The following is a 16,893-nucleotide window of genomic DNA, read 5'->3' as shown; positions in this document are numbered from 1 at the left end:
CTAGGGGTAAGATAGATACCGCCTACAGGAAAATTAAAGAGACCTTTGGAGATAAGAGAACGACTTGTATGAATATCAAGAGCTCAGATGGAAACCCAGTTGTAAGCAAAGAAGGGAAAGCAGAAAGGTGGAAGGAGTATATAGAGGGTCTATACAAGGGCGATGTACTTGAGGACAATATAATGGAAATGGAAGAGGATGTAGATGAAGATGAAATGGGAGATATGATACTGCGTGAAGAGTTTGACAGAGCACTGAAAGACCTGAGTCGAAACAAGGCCCCCGGAGTAGACAATATTCCATTGGAACTAGTGACGGCCGTGGGAGAGCCAGTCCTGACAAAACTCTACCATCTGGTGAGCAAGATGTATGAAACAGGCGAAATACCCTCAGACTTCAAGAAGAATATAATAATTCCAATCCCAAAGAAAGCAGGTGTTGACAGATGTGAAAATTACCGAACTATCAGCTTAATAAGTCACAGCTGCAAAATACTAACACGAATTCTTTACAGACGAATGGAAAAACTAGTAGAAGCCAACCTCGGGGAAGATCAGTTTGGATTCCGTAGAAACACTGGAACACGTGAGGCAATACTGACCTTACGACTTATCTTAGAAGAAAGATTAAGGAAAGGCAAACCTACGTTTCTAGCATTTGTAGACTTAGAGAAAGCTTTTGACAATGTTGACTGGAATACTCTCTTTCAAATTCTAAAGGTGGCAGGGGTAAAATACAGGGAGCGAAAAGCTATTTACAATTTGTACAGAAACCAGATGGCAGTTATAAGAGTCGAGGGACATGAAAGGGAAGCAGTGGTTGGGAAGGGAGTAAGACAGGGTTGTAGCCTCTCCCCGATGTTGTTCAATCTGTATATTGAGCAAGCAGTAAAGGAAACAAAAGAAATATTCGGAGTAGGTATTAAAATTCATGGAGAAGAAATAAAAACTTTGAGGTTCGCCGATGACATTGTAATTCTGTCAGAGACAGCAAAGGACTTGGAAGAGCAGTTGAATGGAATGGACAGTGTCTTGAAAGGAGGATATAAGATGAACATCAACAAAAGCAAAACAAGGATAATGGAATGTAGTCTAATTAAGCCGGGTGATGCTGAGGGAATTAGATTAGGAAATGAGGCACTTAAAGTAGTAAAGGAGTTTTGCTATTTGGGGAGCAAAATAACTGATGATGGTCGAAGTAGGGAGGATATAAAATGTAGGCTGGCAATGGCAAGGAAAGCGTTTCTGAAGAAGAGAAATTTGTTAACATCCAGTATTGATTTAAGTGTCAGGAAGTCATTTCTGAAAGTATTCGTATGGAGTGTAGCCATGTATGGAAGTGAAACATGGACGATAAATAGTTTGGACAAGAAGAGAATAGAAGCTTTCGAAATGTGGTGCTACAGAAGAATGCTGAAGATTAGATGGGTAGATCACATAACTAATGAGGAAGTATTGAATAGGATTGGGGAGAAGAGAAGTTTGTGGCACAACTTGACCAGAAGAAGGGATCGGTTGGTAGGACATGTTCTGAGGCATCAAGGGATCACCAATTTAGTATTGGAGGGCAGCGTGAAGGGTAAAAATCGTAGAGGGAGACCAAGAGATGAATACACTAAGCAGATTCAGAAGGATGTAGGTTGCAGTAGGTACTGGGAGATGAAAAAGCTTGCACAGGATAGAGTAGCATGGAGAGCTGCATCAAACCAGTCTCAGGACTGAAGACCACAACAACAACAACACCTCTGTATTATCAAATCGACGGCCACAAATTTCTTTCGTCAGGGTTCCAAAAAAATTTACATGGAAAGAGATTGGGCTGCATGGAGGGTGTGTAAAGCCTTCCACATACTTAATTAAGTCCAGATCTCTCCCCATGCGAGTTCTATATTTTTGGAGCCTTGACGAAGGACATTCGTGGTAGTCGATTTGTTTCGGACGAAGAGGTGCTTGCCTGGGTACAATCAAGGTTCCGTAGGCAACCGCAATAATTTTTCCATGAAGGCATTGACCGTCTTGTCTCACATTGAGATAAATGTATTAACAGTTGTAGCGATTTATTTTGAAATAATGAACAGTTTATTTACTTTTTTCCCGTCTGTCTCTTTTTGATTTTACTGCCTCTTATAATAACTTTATTTTATTTTCCAACAGATGGTGGCTCTAGTTTCCTCCATTACATGACTGCAATTGAATGCATCGCCAATGAAATGCCGTAGATGTAAACGTAAAGTGTGAGTAATAACATAAAACAATATTCAGAACTTTGGTAACTGGTCTTCACTGTTGCTTTTTTTCAGTATCTTTGGAATTAAGGACAGAGCTAGACCCTGGATTGAAGCAGGTGCTTTAAAGTGAATTAGGCGTGTTACAGCAAAAGATTCCACTGTGCAGGTGATGGTGCACATAGCTAGCGGTAGTTCAAACCTACAAGCCGTGAACACTGGTAAGTAATACACAGTGCAGTATGAAGTTTAAGATAAACAGCAAAACTGCAAATACGAGAGCGCTCATTCATTAAAATAATTCGAGAATCGGATTCACAAATTCTTCTGTTTGTAAAGTTTCCCTGAGGAATCAGTATACTGGAACAAGACAGAAAGACATGGATAAGTTTGCTGGCACTTCCGACAACCACTCCCATCACACTTTCAAATTTCCTTCATCTGTAACCCAGTGCATTTTGCTCCGACGTAGTATGTTTCCGCCTTATGTTGAGCCCTCCTGTAGGACGTAATTACTGGCAGTTCACTGGTCCTGCTGTGAAGGTTGTCTTCTTAATCAATTTGAACATTACATGATTTGCGCCTGTAATGAACAATGATTTGAATTCATAAAACATTCCATTTGACTGAAAAATCATTCCACCTGTCCTTGTCTTGGATGAACTAATTCAGTCCCTTCTATGATGGAATTACAGGTAACCATAAAAGGAAGAAGAAAATTTGTCCTTTTCACTCATAGATTTTTTTAAAAAAGGAAATTGTTTGTACGAACTTGTGTTTGAAGCTCTCAGAATTCGTTGTCCAACACCATCGTTTAACTGATAGCCTGGAGCTGGTACCATCGTCCAAACAGATGTTAAAGTGTTATGTAATTGAACCGTTGGCGATGGCTTAGAGGTCGGTAATATACGTAGCGGAACTGATTAACTGTTGAACGTTAATCCAGTCTCAAGCTTAGTTTCTTAAGGGAAAGAAACATACTGCGAGGTACCACCCTTTCATAAGAAATTCTCTTTACGTGGTCATGTCCGTTTACTGCAACTATTGCCATCCAGCAGGAATTCTCACTACAGCGGAGCCTGAGTTGATTTGAAACTTGCTGGCAGATTCAAATTGTGTGCCAGATCGGAAATCGATCTGGAACTTTTGTATCTCACGGAAAAATTCCTTACCAGTGGCTCTACCGCCATTATTTCTCATCTACTTCCCAAACTCCACAGAATTTCTTCTGCGTACATTACGGGACTGTAACTGTCGTCGAAACGACGAAATAAGAGAATTTACGTCTTATGGGAAGAGTTGAGTGCTAATGAATACCACTTCATAACTCAAGGAACTAGAATCCATCATCTATAGTCGGCTTAGCTACAGAGAAGAAAATCATGGAATTTTTTGCATATCAGTTTGAACTCAATAACACGCGGTCGATGTGCGGGTACATGTAACAGAACTAGCACGGGACAGAATTCAAGAAGCTTCTGTCAGGAACATTGTATGAAGATATCGGAAGTGCTCCATGTTTCTGTATCGCAAGATCTCACAACAGAATTGCGTGGCTGATTTTTAACCTCCACAAAGTTTGACTTGGACAGAAAGATGAGACTACGTGGACATCATCTGATGTGGCATGGAACTAGAGTTTTACGTTTTACGTTTGAGCACTTGAGTAAATACACTTGAGTAACTACAGTTTCTTCTGATCTCGATACTTAGGCAACTTTAAAATTCTAAAGCATGGTGTCATTTGATAGAAAAATTCGCCGATTGGAAATAAATGATGAGTTATTTTAGTTCATCTCAGCTAGAATGTGAGGACTCGTCAGGTTTGTAGAACGTTTAAAGGTAAGATTTTGAAAGGTGTTGAGAGTGATCAGTACGTCTGAGTATCACACGGAGAATCGTGTTTGGTTCGCAGTTTCGTCTATGGGAGGGCTGGATCGGGATCCATTCAGTTTGTTGTGATCTGCCCGAATTGGAAGCAGTTGCTCTTGTTTCGCAAGCGAAATTTTCTGAAGACCCCATAATCGAAGGAAGTTTAAAACCCAAAGCTTCTTCCTTTATTTTATTCTTCGAAAGCGGACTTTAATGTTCAGGAGAGCGATATGCTGTTTCAGCTCTGGAGTCCAGTGTCGTATTACGCTTAGGACGAGGCAATGGTAAGTCATAGCGCCACGTCTCTACTGATAGTTTTCGTAATATTTGTACACGATGACAATAATAGAGCAATAAGTTTGCCTGTGGTGTTGGATAAGGAGCCATTCCATTGTTTGTTGATATAAGTGTCTTGGACACTTATATCATTGAATTACACGAAATAGAACGTGCGATTCTTAACAGAAAGAAACCTTCAGAAGTAAGAATAACCCTGAGAGTACCCAAGAGAGTGCTATGGGATTATAATGTACAGAATAGAGTGTGATTTTACTAAGTCGGAACAAACTTCAGGAAAAGATTTCGGAGAGGTCAAGGAGCAAACACGGTCTTAGAGACATAAGGCTGGAGATGCGTTCCTAGGGTGGTACACCCACTTCGGGCTGTCTGACAGATTTCGAAGGTTCAAAGCATACACGAGATCTACGGATGGGAAAAACCGACCGGTTAAAACAGATACTGGTATTTTAGTTCTGCTTAACCGGCACTTTTAGGTATTTGTTTATTTTCGGTCATAGCAGCTTTTTTGTATGTTATTAATAACCGGGTAAAAAGCCATTATATAAATTTGCCATGTAAGTGACGCAAAAATTTTTGATTTTTAAATAAAATGTTTTTAAAAATGGATAATGTCTATTCGTATAGTTTCCATTGCTTTGAAATATTGGGTTATTATAGAATGTGGAAAACCGATCGGAGCTATTTTAAATAAGAATGCCAAACGAAACGAGCAACAAAGATACGTCATAAGCATCGGCTCAGCATTGCTGAGGAAATAAGGTACCTGTTGTCTTTTACTACCCAGAAGGTGCGATACGTTCGTTGTTTGGGAGTAGAGTAGAATACTTGTCATTTATAATACAAAAATATTTCTCGTTGATAGGAAGTTCTGTGCCTTCTGATTGACTGGTATCGTCTTCGAATGATGTTGTTTCTGACGAAAGGAGTCGACTAGCAGATCAACATATTATAGAACCGGTATTTATGAACAGACTGGACAATAAATATTGGCCGGTGGATTAATTCGTTGCCGACATTTTTGTCGAGTAATGGTTCCTACTATAGGTTCTGTTTTACCTACTGTCTAAACTGTTCATTTAAAATTTTTGGTAGAGCGAGCGTTTTTAATTTTGTCATCAAAAAATCAACTGCATTCAAATTCCTGTTAAAAAGCAAAAATAGATATTTGACTAAAAACCGGTTTTTCATTCGAAATCATTAAACAAAAAACCTACAAATTTCTCACATAAGCTTATTATTTATCTACTGTTTCTATGAAATAATAAAAAAAAGACAGGAAATTAAGACAAAAGTAATAAATTAAAAATCAACAATCATTGCTTATAATAAAAATGGGAAGTAGTTGGCCAGCTGCCTGTGTTTACATAGTATGCCTTTGTCTATTTGTAGCCCGTGGAAACGGACAAAAACACGAAAAATAGAGTTCTCCAACTTCAGTTTTCATCCTTTATGAATGATTATACGTAATGCCCAAATAGTTGAACGATCCTAGATTACAGAACAATTTTTGAGCAGAGTTTCAAAATAATTAGAATCAGTAGGAGAATACCAGTGCTTTTTTGAAGTATTCAGCGCCCCATTACTTTTATAAAAAAACCTAACAAACCTAAGGGCATCACGCACATCCATGCCCGAGGCAGGATTCGAACCTGCGACCGTAGCGGTCGCTCGGTTCCAGACTGAAGCGCCTAGCCGGGCGGCGTGGCCTTGCGGTTCTAGGTGCTGCAGTCTGGAGCCGAGCGACCGCTATGGTGGCAGGTTAGAATCCTGCCTCCGGCATAGATGTGTGTGACTTCCTTGGGTTAGTTAGGTTTAATTAGTTCTAAGTTCTAGGCGACTGATGACCTCAGAAGTTAAATCGCATAGTGCTCAGAGCCATTTGAACCATCTGAAGCGCCTAGAACCGCTCGGCCACTCCGGCCGGCTAACAGTCAGGTTAACCTGGAGATGGAAAACGTCGGTATAACCGAGAACCTGTTGTTTGAGCGATAACTGCCAACTCTAATGAGTACGCACCAGGCAAACGAGGATGTTCTGTCGTTACGAGTGTTTTAGCCGCACACTGAAGAGAGCAGTGAGCTGGAGAACCATCATGTAGTAGTCACGTTACCATCGTACTAAAGGCATTTCGTGCAGAAGGAGAGGCAAGGTCATCTACGGGAAAAGCAGATATGCCTCGCCTGTGAGGCTTTGTGTTAGGATGACTGGTCCCGCGAGGCGGTCAGCAAAAATACTCTCCCACACACTGGGACCGAACTGGTGCTGATGGTTTGGTGCCACCATATCATGGGGTTTCTCCATAACTCACAGGTGCATGTTGATCATACAGCCCTTTGTAAATGTGGCCTCGTGTGTAAATAGGATAGATGACAGAGTTCCCAGCACCATGGTGGTCTGTGCAACGAACCAGCCATAAAATCATCGCCACGGGAGCAAGTCCGTAGGTGATCTGGCCTGCGTACGCTGAGGTGAGAACAGTCACGGGATAGCGATATGCACATGTACAGATGAAGGTAGTGTCGCGTACACAAGATATAAACGGGCAGTGCATTGGCGCACCTGTCATTTCTACTCAGGTAATTCACGCGGAAAGGTTTACGACGTGTTTATGGCCGCACGACGGCAATTAACAGTCTGAGCGCGAAATGATAGTTGCAGCTAAACGCATGGGAGATTCCACTTCGGAAATAGCGAGGAATTTCATGTTCCGAGATCCACAGTGTCAAGAGGGTCCGAGAATACCAACTTTCAGACATTTCCTCTCACGACGGACAATGTAATAGCCGACGGCCTTCACTTAACGGCCGAAACCATCGACGTTTGCTTAGAGTTGTCAGTGCTAACGGACAAGCAACACTGCGCGAAATAACCGCAGAAATCAATGTGGGACTTATGAAGAACGTATCCACTAGGCGAAATTTGTCCTTAATGGGCTGTGGCACTAGACGACCGACGCGACTGCCTTTGCTAACTGCACGACATCGCCCGCAACGCCTCTCCTAGGATCGCGATAATATCGGACGGACCCTAGGCGACTGGAAAACTGTGCCCTGGTCAGATGAATCCCGATTTCAGCTTGTTAAGAGCTGATGTTAGGGTTCGAGTTTGGCGCAGAGCCCACGGAACAATGGACCCAAGTTTTCAACAAGGCACTATGGAAGCTGATGGTGGCTCCATAATGGTATGATCTGTAGTTACGTGGAATGGACCGGATTCTCTGGTCCAACTGAACGGAACGCTTACTGGAAATGGCTATGTTCGGCTTCTTAGAGACCATCCACAGCCATTCGTGGACTTCATTTTCCAAACAACGTCATCTGTCACCGAGTCATAGTTGTTCACGAATGGTGTGAGGAACATTCTGCACAATTCGAGCGAATGATTTGGCACCCAGATCGCCCGACGTGAGCCCCATCGAACATTTATAGGACGTAATCGAGAGGTCAGTTGGTGCACAACATCCTGCACCGGTAATAATTTCGCAATTGTGGATGGCTGTAGAGGCAGCATGGCTGCATATTTATGCAGGGGACTTTCAACGACTTGCTGAGTCCATGTGACGTCGAGTTGATGCTCTCCTGCTGGTAAAAGGAGGTCCGACATGATGTTAGGAGGTATCCCATGGCTTTCGTCACCTTAATGTACGTTGGGAGCCAACGGCCTTGCCGCAGTGGTAACACTGGTTCCCGTCAGATCACCGTAGTTAAGCGCTGCCGGGCTGGGTTAGCATTTGGATGGGTGACCATCCGGTCTGCCGATCGCTGTTGGCAAGCGGGGTGCACTCAACTCTTGTGAGGCAAACTGAGGAGCTACTTCACTGAGAAGTAGGGGCTCTGGTCTCGTGAACTGACATACGGCAAGGAGAGCGGTGTGCTGACCACATGACCCTCCATATCCGCATCCAGTGACGCCTATAGGCTGAGAATGACACGGAGGCCGGTCGGTACCGTTGGGTCTTCCAAGGCCTGTTCTGACGGAGTTCAGTTCAATTTACGTTGGTACGGGTAGTGGTAGTATTCGTGGAAGATGTTCCACACTGTTGTCTGGCTTACCCCACGCTGGCTGGCCACCTAACAGTTGCTGATACTGGAGTCACTATCAAACATCTTTTACCTTAACCTTCAAGCTGGTTGACCTCTCTTGGAGTACATAACCAATTTTACGCCCCTGTGTTATTTTTTGCTCCTCATTCACTCAGCGATAGTTTCCTGCAGTCTGCTCTCATTTAAAAAAATCGTCCTGTGTGTGTTAATGTGCCAGCATCTAGTCTATGTCTATTAGGCTATTCACTGATGACGCCTTTGGTTAGGGAGAAGTCGCACTGCTATAATATTGCAGCAAAATTCAGAAAGCGTTGCAAAAGATCGTCGGTTGGGGCAGAGATTGACAACTGACCCTCAAACTAAAGAAATGCAAGCTGTAGGGAGAAAAACTCTTTGTTGTATGACTAGACAACAGCTGATCAATCACTGGAGATAGTCACATCCATTACGTATGTGGAAGTATGGGAGCGGCGTGATTTAAAGTGGAATGACTAGGCCGGCCGGAGTGGCCGAGCGGTTCTAGGCGCTACTATCTGGAGCCGAGCGACCGCTACGGTCGCAGGTTCGAATCCTGCCTCGGGCATGGATGTGTGTGATGTCCTTAGGTTAGTTAGGTTTAAGTAGTTCTAAGTTCTAGGGGACTGATGACCACAGCAGTTAAGTCCCATAGTGCTCAGAGCCATTTGAACCTTTTTTTGGAATGACCACATAAAATTAATCATCGGAAAAGTAGATGCCATATAGATTGATTGAAGAATCCTCAGGAAATGTCTTCCGTCCATGCAGAATGTAGCTTTCAAAACCCTTATTTGACCATTACTCGAATACTGATTGTATGGCTGAGACCCACACTAGAAAGGATTTATAGAGGACGTAAGAAAAGATCCAAGCATTTCGTCACAAGTTTGATTAGCAACCGCGAAAGCGTCACGTTGATGCTTATCTATCTCTGGTGGCAGACGCTATGAACGAGGAGTTGAGCATCGTAGTGTGGTTTACTATAAAAATTCAGAGAGTGCACGATACCGAAAGGGTCAACCGACATACTGCTTACTCCTACGCACACCTTGCGAAAAGACCATGAAGGCAAAATGAGAAAGATTCGAGTTTACACGGAAGCTTATCATAATAATTATTCACTAAAGGAACAGGAAGGAGGGGAAGGGGGAGGGGGAAATTAACAGTAGTACACAAAATATCTTCTGTCCACACTGAAAGAAATATTGCGGGGTGCAAATGTAGACGTAGAAGTCATTACTAGGAACTATAGGAAGACTATTCCAAGAGCAAACTTCTGTCTAAATTTCGTTAGTGATAAAGCAATTAATTCGTGTAGCCTGAACAAGAAGGCTCGGTCGTTAAGACACTTATTGAAAAGCCCGATTTGCTTACGGATATCAGTAGATAGTTGTTCAGTAATAACTACGCTGCTAATGAAAGAAATATTGCTACCTATTTGGTAGGTCATTACGTGAGGATTGGGTCAAATCGCAAGGAGACTGGACCAAATTTCAAGACTATTTGTTACCACAAGAAAAATCTGGAAGCAATAAAATCACTACTTTTGCGAGACACCCTTCCGGGTAATCCGAACGACATTGGCATGTGGTGTGCTTTAAGCCATTTACGCAAGTTGCGGTCCAGGAATAGGAGGAAGGGGATATCCACTTGAATAAGTGAAAAAAGACTTTAATTGGAGTAGGTTACGGAGATAGTGTGTTTGAAATTATCGGAAAGGTACAGATAAGCAGTAGAGAAAGGAAGATAGTATACATTATGTTCAAGAACGAAGAGGGAAAGCCGGCCGGAGTGGCCGAGCGGTTCTGGGCGCTCCAGTCTGGAACCGCGCGACCGCTACAGTCGCAGGTTCGAATCCTGCCTCGGGCATGGATGTGTGTGATAACTTTAGGTTAGTTAGATTTAAGTAGTTCTAAGTTCTAGGGGACTTATGCCCACAGCAGTTGAGTCCCATAGTGCTCAGAGCCATTTGAACCAATTTTTGAAGAGGGAAAAATAAAACTGGACAACCAAGAGAGAATTTCTCAGATTAAAAAGGGTGTAAGGCAGGGAAGCAGGCTTTCGCGTTTACTGTTCAGTCTGTACATTGAACAAACAACGACGAAAAAAAGAAACAAGATCAGAATTAAAATTCAGGTGAAAAGACATCAACGATAAGATTCGCTAATGATAATTCTATCCTCGGAGAATGCGAGGAACAATTATTACAGGTCCCTTTGAATGGAATGAACAGTCTGATGAGCACAGAATATGGATTGAGAGTAAGAGTGTAAGAGGATAGACAAAAGAAAGACGAAATTTATGAAAAGTACGATAAATGATAGTAGCTATAAACTTAACATGAAAACTGGGGAACACTTAGCAGATGAAGTAAAGAAATTTTGCTGCATCGCACTGCATTTACATTAAAGCAGTCATAATCCATGGATCCTATGGAGATTGGACTCTGGGATGTGGAAAGAAGTCAAAGGTAACATTTAGTTTAGTGCAGTACATGGAAATGACATTACATTACTATACTACAGTGCTAATTATAATTGTAAATTAATTTGAAACATTAAATTTCAGAGTTTCTGTGACGAAACTCTTCAGTGGCGTAGGAGTAGCCCAAAAGAAAGTTCGTTAATGCAGTTTTAAACTCAACAACGTTACCTACAAGACGTGTGCTCTGGTAAGTCGTTGAATTCATGTGTACTGATTTATCTAACCCCATTGTGGACCCCTGAAGTCTTTGTAGATGTTGTTTTTGGTGCTAGCGATAATTCCTTGTTGTTCACTATTTTTGAGAAAATCGAAATATTGGTAATAACAAAGGATATTGAAGAGTGCTTGTACTGTGAAATAGCCGTCAAAATAGGTTTTTGAAGAGGTCTCTACACGATGTACCAGAATTAATAATTTTTATAAGATGCTTGAGTATTCTGGAGATACTATGCTTGCAAACAAGATACTACATGACAGCCGAAGCAAGGAGAATATAAGAAGCAAACTAGCAGAAGCAAAGAGAGCATTCTTCGTTACGAAAAGTCTGTTAGCGTCGAATAGAGGTATTAACTTGAGAAAGAAATTTCTGAGAACGTACGTCTGAAGCAGAGCAATGTAGGGAAATGAGTAATGGACTGTTGGACGACCAGAAAAGAAGGAAATTACATCAGGACATGGAGTTACAGAAAGTCACTGAAAATGAGTTGGAGATCTTCTGCATATTCGTCAAGGAAAGGAAGGTATAACAGCCACTGAAAGAAGGACACGATAATGATTCATGTGATAAGGCATCGGGGAGTAGCTTTCACGGTATTAGAGGTAGGTAGCTAAAACTGCAGGACACGCCAGAGAGTGAAACAAAGACCTGGGACGAAAACTGGTAGATGTCATGTACATGCTTAGACAAACAAATGATTACAATTTCAGAAAAATCGGATGATTTATTCAAGAGAAAGAGCTTTACAAGTTCACCACGTCAATAAAGCTTTGGTCTACCTCTGGCCTTTATCAAAGCATGTCCTCCTCAAGGATATCGTATCGTGCAAAATTTTGTCCAAATGACGCGTTAGGTCGTCAAAATCCTGAGATGGTTGGCGAGGCCTGCCCATAATGCTCAAAATGTTCTCGATTAGGGAGAGATCCGACAATCTTTCTGGCCAAGGTAGGGTTTGGCAAATACGAAGACATGTTGTAGAAACTCTCGCCATGTGCGGGTGGGCATTATCTTTCTGAAATGTAAGCCCAGGATGTCTTGCCATGAAGGGCAACAAAACTCGTCGACTCGTCGACGTGCCGCCGTACTGTAAAGGTGCCACGGCTGACAGCTAAAGGGGTCCTGCTTTGAAACGAAATTAATGAAATTACACCATAGACTATTACTGCTGGTTGTTGGGCCGTATGACGAGTAACAGTAATGTGGTATCCCACAGCTGTCTGGGACGTCTCCAGACACATCCACAGAGTAGAATATTGCTGAGTGGAAAAACATTGTCTTCACTGATGAGTCCAGCTTCAAGCTGAGCCCCGATGACCAGCGTACACATGTTTGCCATCTTGACTGTCGCTCGCCATACGGACCGAAAACTGGGCATGACGGTCTGGATTGTCATTTCTTTTCATAGCAGGGGCCCCTTTGTTTGTCATCTGCGACACCCTTATGGCACAGCGGTATGTCGGGAATATTTTACGCCCCGTTTTGTTGCCCTTCATGGTAAGCCATCCTGGGCTTCCACGCCACGTAAATAATCCCCGCTCTCACACGGCGAGAGTTCCTATTGCTAGTTTTAGCGTATGCCAAACACTATCTTGTCCAGCACTTCGTCGGATCTTTCCCTAATTGAGAACGTTTGGAGCATTATTGGCAAGGCCCTCCAACCCCCTCGGGATTTTGATGATCTAACGCGACAATCAGAATTTGGCACGATATCCCTCACGAGGGCGTCCAACAACTCTGTCGACCAATGCCAAGCCGAATAACTACTTGCATAAGGGCCAACGCGTTATTGACACGCTCAATTTGGGAAGTTATTTCTGTTGAATAAATCATCCAATTTATCTGAACATTCAATCACTTGTTTGCCTATACTTGTACATCACATGTACCTGCACGCATGGTGCAGGGAATGGCAACTGAATCTCAATGTAGACAAGTGTAATATACTGCGAATACATAGAAATAAAGATCCTTTATCATTTAGCTACAATATAGCGGGTCAGCAACTGGAAGCAGTTAATTCCATAAATTATCTGGGAATAGATATTAGGAGTGATTGGAAATGGAATGACCATATAAAATTAGTCGTCGGTAAAGCAGATGCCAGACTGAGATTCATTGGAAGAATCCTAAGGAAATGCAATCCGAAAACAAAGGAAGTAGGTTACAGAACACATGTACGCCCACTGCTTGAATACTGTTCACCGTTGTGGGATCCGTACCAGATAGAGTTCATAGAAGAGATAGAGAAAATCCAACGGAGAGCAGCGCGCTTCGTTACAGGATCAGTTAGTAATCGCGAAAGCGTTACGGAGATGATAAATAAACACCAGGGGAAGACTCTGCAGGAGAGACGCTCAGTAGCTCGGTATGGGCTTTTGTTGAAATTTCGAGTACATACCTTCACCGAGGAGTCAAGCAGTATATTGATCCCTCCTACGTATATCTCGCGAAGAGACCATGAGGATAAAATCAGAGAGATCGGAGCCCACACAGAGGCGTACCGACAATCTTTCTTTCCAAGAACAATACGAGACTGGAATAGAAGGGCGAACGGATAGAGGTACTCAAGGTACCCTCTGCCACACACCGTCAGGTGGCTTGCGGAGTATGGGTGTAGATGTAGATGTAGATACCGATTTACGTCCCATTCGGATACTTTTTGTTGTGCATCATTTTTTTAATCGTAGGGTGTATATCCAACAAATAATCGAGGAAAAGATGCTGGGTATAGGTGCTACTATGAGATTAAGAACTGACGAAGAAGAAGAGGGCTGCATCAGACCAGCCACAGATTAGGCGAGGTGTAATCTACAGAGCAATAAGGTGAGAGATTCGACAAGTGTCTGTGTGAGTCGCGGCTAGAGTAGGCTACTCACGTCGCCGGCGACGGAGGCGGAGTCCCAGCCGTTGGTGGCGGAGGAGACGCGCAGCAGGCCGCGCGGCGAGGGCGGCGCGTCCACGTCGGCCGAGTCGGGGGCGGCGCGGTCCCCGGCCGACGGCGGCTGCTGCTGCGGGGGCGGCTGCGGCGGCGGCAGCGCCTGCGGCGGGGGCGGCGGCTGGTGCTCGTGCCGCGGCGTCGCCGCGTGGTGGTGGTGGTGGTGATGGTGGTGATGGTGGTGGTGGTGGTGGTGCGAGTGGTGGCCGCGGTGCCCGTGGTGGTGGTTGCTGTGGTGGTGGCCGTGCCCGTGCCCGTGCCTGTGGTGGTGGTGGTGGTGGTGGTGGTGGTGCGCGTGGGCTCGCAGCATGCCTGCAACACACACATATTCCTTTCGTTTAATGTCCATGGCCTGACACTCCAACATAACTGCCCTTAAGTGGGGATGTTTATGATACTGAGAGAAAATGTCAATTTTCAGTTTACTTTTAGTTATTAGTAGAACAACAAGTGGACAGCAAGTTTCAATGATCAAATTGCATCCGAAGAGGCTGAAAAATAATTAAATGTTTGACGCGACCTTCTTGCCACGCCCACTTTTTGAAGCAACACTTGAGTACTAGCTCGGTGAACAACGATTTCGTGGATTACTTTTAAGCATAATTACACGAGATACTTCTAGACGGCTGTGATATTCACTCTTTGGTTTTGTAGGTCACCTGTGACCTTGTTCCGTATCTTACAAACAATAACAAACCAGCTGCTTCGTTCACGAAGAAACAGTTACTGTTTTTCCTTGTGCCACTGGCCTATTTAGTCCAGAATTGCATCTTATAATGCAGTTCTTGAATCTGATGATGAGAACGTTGGGAGGATGAAGGTATGAGAGAGAATTGGCTTTAAGTTAGGAAATTTTGCGCAAGGCATCGTAAGAAAAATAAATTTACAGCGCCTCTCTGCAGCTGAAAAGCCAATTGAAGACCTGGTAAAGGAAAAGAAGGCAGAATACAATAAATCTGAAGAGGTGACGTAAGAAAAAGGCAGAAACAAGGAATCTGAAGAGGTGACATAAGAAAAAATATTAAGTTGGATTTTAAATTGCATTTCCGGAAAATGATGCTTCTTTTCCTTTTTTTAAAAAATTTGTGTACCTTTTCCTCAGTATCTCTGAAGGCTGGAATTATAAAATTTTGTACACTTATTTATATAAACTCAATAAACGTTTTCTCAAGATTAAATTTTGGAATTCTGAGTCCAAGCTAAGGTTTGGGCAAAATGCTTGGAATTCTGCATTAATTGCAGAATTATAGTAAAAAAAATATTAAAATTCTCTTGTTCGACATATTCAAGAAATCTTATGAGAGAAGCTTACTACGCGCAAAGAGATTGAACAGATAAAGTGTTGGAGAAGTGAGAATGAAACTGTCAAATATGCGAGGATTACAGAGAATACGGCAGTACGAGGATTACAGAGAATACCGCAGTACCACCAGTTATCGGCTTTAATAAAAAGAAATTGCCGAAGAGACAAAAATAATTACATCAATGTAACATGTGAGAGAACTGAGAAACCTTGCAGGTTCGCAGGAGAGCTTCTGTAAAGTTTGGAAGGTAGGAGACGAGATACTGGCAGAAGTAAAGCTGTCAGTAACGTGCGTAAGTCGTGCTTCGGTAGCTCAGTTGGTAGAGCACTTGCCCGCGAAAGGCAAAGGTCCCGAGTTCGAGTCTCGGTCGGGCACACAGTTTTAATCTGCCAGGAAGTTTCATATCAGCGCACACTCCGCTGCAGAGTGAAAATCTCATTCTAGATGAAAGATATTTTTGAATTTACAACTGTAATCTACTATTTATAGAATTGAAAGTTAATTTAAACGTGGGGTAAAAGAAAATTGAGTTTGACATTCTGTATCATATAACTATTGATGTGAAGTATTTTCAGTAGGGTCATCTTTCTCATTTTCTTAAAAGCTTAAAAAACTTCACAATCTACACTCCTGGAAATGGAAAAAAGAACACATTGACACCGGTGTGTCAGACCCACCATACTTGCTCCGGACACTGCGAGAGGGCTGTGCAAGCAATGATCACACGCACGGCACAGCGGACACACCAGGAACCGCGGTGTTGGCCGTCGAATGGCGCTAGCTGCGCAGCATTTGTGCACCGCCGCCGTCAGTGTCAGCCAGTTTGCCGTGGCATACGGAGCTCCATCGCAGTCTTTAACACTGGTAGCATGCCGCGACAGCGTGGACGTGAACCGTATGTGCAGCTGACGGACTTTGAGCGAGGGCGTATAGTGGGCATGCGGGAGGCCGGGTGGACGTACCGCCGAATTGCTCAACACGTGGGGCGTGAGGTCTCCACAGTACATCGATGTTGTCGCCAGTGGTCGGCGGAAGGTGCACGTGCCCGTCGACCTGGGACCGGACCGCAGCGACGCACGGATGCACGCCAAGACCGTAGGATCCTACGCAGTGCCGTAGGGGACCGCACCGCCACTTCCCAGCAAATTAGGGACACTGTTGCTCCTGGGGTATCGGCGAAGACCATTCGCAACCGTCTCCATGAAGCTGGGCTACGGTCCCGCACACCGTTAGGCCGTCTTCCGCTCACGCCCCAACATCGTGCAGCCCGCCTCCAGTGGTGTCGCGACAGGCGTGAATGGAGGGACGAATGGAGACGTGTCGTCTTCAGCGATGAGAGTCGCTTCTGCCTTGGTGCCAATGATGGTCGTATGCGTGTTTGCCGCCGTGCAGGTGAGCGCCACAATCAGGACTGCATACGACCGAGGCACACAGGGCCAACACCCGGCATCATGGTGTGGGGAGCGATCTCCTACACTGGCCGTACACCACTGGTG

General features: G+C 43.8%; 1 protein-coding gene and 1 pseudogene across 1 annotated transcript in view; one reads left to right on the top strand and one right to left on the bottom strand.

The window, feature by feature from the left end:
* Nucleotides 1–16,893, bottom strand: part of LOC124775227 (voltage-dependent T-type calcium channel subunit alpha-1G-like) — a 790,960-nt gene that overhangs the window by 458,147 nt on the left and 315,920 nt on the right. Inside the window, exon 9 of the mRNA XM_047250065.1 lies at nt 14,354–14,405. Coding sequence (XP_047106021.1) covers nt 14,354–14,405 — 52 coding nt within the window. The remainder of the gene's footprint in view (nt 1–14,353; nt 14,406–16,893) is intronic.
* Nucleotides 8,049–8,166, top strand: LOC124778889 (annotated as a pseudogene).

The sequence above is a fragment of the Schistocerca piceifrons genome, chromosome 2 (genome assembly GCF_021461385.2).
Source record: "Schistocerca piceifrons isolate TAMUIC-IGC-003096 chromosome 2, iqSchPice1.1, whole genome shotgun sequence".
NCBI classification, from domain to species: Eukaryota; Metazoa; Arthropoda; class Insecta; order Orthoptera; family Acrididae; genus Schistocerca; species Schistocerca piceifrons.
The sequence above is the reverse complement of the archived record's forward strand: the minus strand, read 5'-3'. Positions and strand labels throughout refer to the sequence as shown.